Consider the following 4798-nt stretch of genomic DNA (forward strand, 5'->3'; position numbering starts at 1 on the left):
TCTACAGAGATTTGAGGATGCCTACCTAGAGAATAGAGGTATGGAGAGGGCTTTTAGAGGGAGCTTTTTAGAGATCTTTTTTCTGATTTTTACTTGCACTAGCAAAAAAAATTTTAAAATCTCCCTCGTGGAGAGAGATTTAGGAGGGAGCTTTCTCCCTTCTCTCTCTCTCTCTCTCTCTCTCTCTCTCTCTCTCTCTCGCTCTCTCTATCTATCTATCTAATTCTCTATCTATCTATCTATATCTTTCTTTCTCTTTGTACCTCCCTCCCCTCCATCTATCTCTCTCATGCCTCTCTCTCTCTCTCTCTCACACACACACACACACACACACACACACACACACACATATCTATATATATCTATATCTATATATATACATATATATATATATATATATAATATACTCTCTCCTCTTGCTCTCTCTCACTATCTCCCTCTACCCTCTTTCTCTCTCTCTCTCTCTCTCTCTCTCTCTCTCTCTCTCTCTCTCTCTCTCTCTCACATATATATAACAAATGTATATTTATTTATTTACTTATACTTATATTTATATATGTATATGAGAGAGAGAGAGAGAGCTTCCTCCTGAAGTTCTCTTCACGAGGGAGCTTTCTAGGAAGCTTTTTTTATTTTTGCTTCTGCAAGTAAAAATCAAGAAAAAAGCTCCCTAAAAGGCTTCCTCAAACAGCTCTTGATTCCCATCCCCCTAGATAGCCATAGAGGTGTGTAGCCCGGTGCACCATAGAATCGGGTTATTTTCGTCCAAGCCTTGAACAACCATGCTAGACTAATGTAAACATGATGCTCTTATGGTTGGGTGGATAGTTCTAGGCAATGCTCCCACGCTAGAGAGCTCTTAGAGGGAGAGCTCTTCTCCCTACTTTAGCATCTACCCTTCAATTTGTTATCCTCTAAGGTAATTTTACTATCTCGGTCAAATTAATTCGTTGTACCATAATCATAGACCATTTTGATGTTGCTTTTTTCAAAAACTAATCTCATAAAAAGATGCTTTTCAATGTTCTTAAGCAATCCGTCACTGTGCACATATGTGGTGCTCATTAAAAAAACATTATGTATTAGGTGATAAGTAAAAAAGGAAGTTTCTTTTCAGAAAAGCATGAAAAGAAAACAAATGTAATTTTTCATTCGAATTTTATAGATTTTTCATTTGGATGCTTCGTTCCAGAGCTATGCCGATTCTTCATGATTGCGATTCTATAGTATGTAAATGATTGCCAAGACATGATTTTGAATCAAAATGATGTCAAAAGATAACTCATGCCAAGCTATGCCCAGAGCAAAGGCGAGATACCCATCATGAATCCATAAAATTTGCATGATGAATTAGATCCCAATTAATGTTGGCCTTGTTTTGGACCCCGTCCCGTTATTGGCTCCTTTACCCTAACGTTATTTCATGAAGCTAGTGCTTGGTGAATTCTGCGAATCCATAAAATTTGCACAATACATTACATCCCAATTAATGTTGGCCTTGTTTTGGACCTTTATTTTGTTTTGTTATTAGCTCCTTTATATTGTTGTTTCATGAAGCTAGTGCTTGGTAAATTTTGGACTAGCATCAGCATGGTTGGGCCTGCCAAGGCGACATTCTATGCGCTTTATTGCCCCTTCCCTTTTCTCCTTGAAAGCAAACTCAACCTCTCTGTGTTGGTAAATGTTGTCTAAGAATTTGTCAGACATGCCAAGCTTGCTTGCTTCTTGTTTCATGGCCGTAATCGTCTCTGATGCAGGTGGACCATGTGTGATAGGATTGAGCTTCTTGGCACAGTATTCAACAAGATCTTTATCCATAAGGTCCGTAATTTCACTCCTTTTTGCTCTGGGGTACCCCAAGCGGGAGCTCGCACCAAGTTCAGCACGCAGATTCTGAAGACAAGCAGGTAACCAGCGAGTACCAAGCCATCCAAAAGGACACGAAGGAAGCAATAACGCACACAACACACTTTTGGAGGGCTTGTTATTGATAAGCTGAACGACTAGAGCTAGCCAAGCTATTAGACAAAGAAAGCCTCCCACAGCAGTAGTACTCACCATAATCACCTGGTATACAGAGATATTAGCATGACGTAATGCTGCAAAACCTGCTGCCGCAAAGGCCCAAGGAACAGCTGCTAGCGACAATGCGAGCAGAACCGCATCTATTACTAAGGCCAACCGCAGTTGATTCACTATGTCTCCCACATATCGGCTTGGCGTTGGCAGAAGGGCTGTTTTTGCCACACACATAGTAGCAACGGCAGTAAAAAACGAAGCATTATTGCTCGCCCAGTATATCTTCATGGCCAATGATTCAAACTCTGAATGGAACGGCGTTTGTAACCATCCAGCAAAAGTCACACTTGCTATCAATGCTGCACCCACCAGTATGGCATTAAGTGCTTGGACATACACCTCCCTATCTCTGTACAGCTTTTCTTCGTGCTCTTTGAAGATGCGATTTGCGCTCAGAATCTCCATCACCATATGGTTTTTCTGCTCAAACGCATGCTGTAGGGCTGTCTTACCATCTTTGTCCTGAATGCTCGGCCACAGCTTCACATCCTTGCAAAGCTTCTGTACAATGTCCGTCCTCTTGTCCACAACTGCCCAGTGCAAGCATGTCCTCTTGTACTCATCATCCCACTGGCTCATGAGGCTTAGTGGTTCAATCTCTGACAGGAAATCAAATATGCAATCCTTCTTGGCATAAAGCGCCAAGTATGTGGGCAATGTGCTCGCAAACAAGGCTACTCTTGAAAGAATTTCAGGCCTTCCTACAAGCTCAGCTATGAGTCCTTTGATAATGCAGCTTAAGGTGATCTCTACTTTACCCATGGTAAGAAGCTCATCAAAGAATTCACGGTGATCATAAAGAAGGGCATACATACCAGGACTGTTGACACAGTCGCGTTCAGCATTGGTCAGCAAGCGTACCATGTCAATGTCCTCAGAATCAAATTTCTTCAGGGCTTGCAAGACTTTCATGTTCCCTGACTTGGCGGCAACATGCAAGAATGAGTCATCATGTTTGTCTTTGTCATACAAATGATCTGGGTTTGCCTCAGTTATAAGCCTAACAATCACATCAAGATCACTTCCATGTTCAGCAGTGTAGTGCAAAATCGTTCTCCTTTCAGCATCAACCCACTCAGTGATCTTGCCCTCATTGAAGCTAGTCGGATGTGACTTATAATAGGATAACAAGGCATCAAACATAGATGGATCCTTGCAAAAGCTGACAGGAAACATTTCCTCTTCATCAAAAATAAAGAGATTTGCTCCTTCAGAAACAAGAAATCGAACCACCTCCTTGTGCCCAAAAATAACAGCAAGATGTAAGGGGGTGAGTCCTACCTTATCCTGCAGGTTCAAGTCAGGCTTCCGAGAGTTGACAAGCCATTGCACAACTTTGAATTGACCGCAACCTGCGGAAAAATGCAAAGCAGACCAACCGTCCCTACTGGTTTGTGCATTAGTGAGGTTCTGGGGAAGTAAGAGATCAAGAACCTCTTGATGGCCTTCCCGTGCTGTGGCATGCAGTGGAAGCTCACCGCTACTCTCATCCTCAGAGCTTAGGAGCAGATATTTCACTTTCTCGTCTGCATTGCTTGCAAGAATGTTGCCAATCTTCGTCACATCTCCTGCCTTAGCAGCCTTGTATAGACTCTTAAATGCCTCAGGTTGAGGGATTCTGCCATTGCTCCCAGATGGCTGGAATTCTTCCATACAGAAATAGCTTTTGAATTTACAGATATAGCTGAAAAACCATATGGGTGGTACAAAAATTTTGCTTTATGAATAAGGTTGTTAGCCAAATGTGAGCATACCCCCTCTTTACTATGGATAACAACTTGAATTTCAAAACACTTCATCTTGTATAGCACATAAAACGACCACAGAAGAAACATCATTCATGAAATCACTCACCATGATTGCGAACTCTTTCCGCTTACAAATTGCAGACTTTGTCGTAAAAAGTCATGCTTGCTCTAGGTCTGGTGTGAAGCACAAATAAAAAGAATGTTTTAACAGCCTGGTTTGACTTGATTAGGGGGCCTTCATACCTGCAAGTACAATTGCAAAATCCTGTGTGTGTATATTAGGGTACAAACAAACCAGTTCCGGCCGTGCACATCTCCAAATGGAAGAGATCGAGTCCATGGGCACCGCAGGCCTGTCAATCCCGGCATGTTTGAAAGGCTCACAAAGTTAGTCCGTTAAAATCAAGCAGAATACAAAAACTCAAGGAGCAGATGAAGGCAACTTGCAAGCTAAGAATAGGTCAAGACCACAGGACATCAATGCCCTAAAATATTCCCAGCACCAATGGAAGCACGACCCACATATGAGGGGGCTTACATGGAAGTTGCACCTCGAAAAGGAGAGCCATGAGAGACCGATGGCTTCTGTGCAGAAAGTCAATCAACCCGCCCATTTATTAGCCTTTGTGTGTCATTCTGATGCTCGTCGTCCGGCGTCCTACCAACCTGGTAGATTCTCGGGAATGTTTTAAAAATTAGGGGAAATTACCAAAATACCCCTCTAATTTGTTGAAATTCCCAAAATACCCCTCAAATTTCAAAAATTCCCAAAATACCCCCGATATTTTGTCATAATTTCCCAAAATGCCCCTCAAATTTTCCAAAATTCCCAAAATACCCCTGGTTGTGAGATTAAATTTTGCCAAAGATAAAAAAACTTGTACCTTTCATAAGAAGACCGATTGTCTATCAATCTAAGATACTAAAACTAGAATTTGAGTAGGTTATGTAGGCTTTGAAGATGAATTGCT

The 4798-nt window shown here is 41.7% G+C and overlaps 1 protein-coding gene across 2 annotated transcripts; it reads right to left on the minus strand.

The window, feature by feature from the left end:
* Positions 1-1326: 1326 nt before the first annotated feature.
* Positions 1327-4503, minus strand: LOC147459556 (uncharacterized). 2 transcript variants are annotated; one of them, XM_086510806.1, is made up of 2 exons: positions 4366-4503; positions 1327-4180 (listed from the first exon to the last, which is right to left on the minus strand). In XM_086510806.1, exon 2 carries the CDS (start codon positions 3730-3732, stop codon positions 1558-1560), a length of 2175 nt encoding a protein of 724 aa, XP_086366932.1. In that variant the 5' UTR covers positions 3733-4180; positions 4366-4503; the 3' UTR covers positions 1327-1557. The 2 variants fall into 2 exon arrangements, with proteins under 2 accessions (XP_086366932.1, XP_086366933.1); XM_086510807.1 differs by having other exon boundaries at positions 1327-3763; positions 3934-4453.
* Between the last annotated feature and the right edge of the window lie 295 nt (positions 4504-4798).

Source organism: Adiantum capillus-veneris, chromosome 4 (genome assembly GCF_014529385.1).
Source record: "Adiantum capillus-veneris isolate H3 chromosome 4, ASM1452938v2, whole genome shotgun sequence".
NCBI classification, from domain to species: domain Eukaryota; kingdom Viridiplantae; phylum Streptophyta; class Polypodiopsida; order Polypodiales; family Pteridaceae; genus Adiantum; species Adiantum capillus-veneris.

Bases quoted from the DNA above. Each gene is read 5' to 3' on its own strand.
- LOC147459556 (XM_086510806.1), bottom strand. From the start codon at position 3,732: ATGGAAGAATTCCAGCCATCTGGGAGCAATGGCAGAATCCCTCAACCT.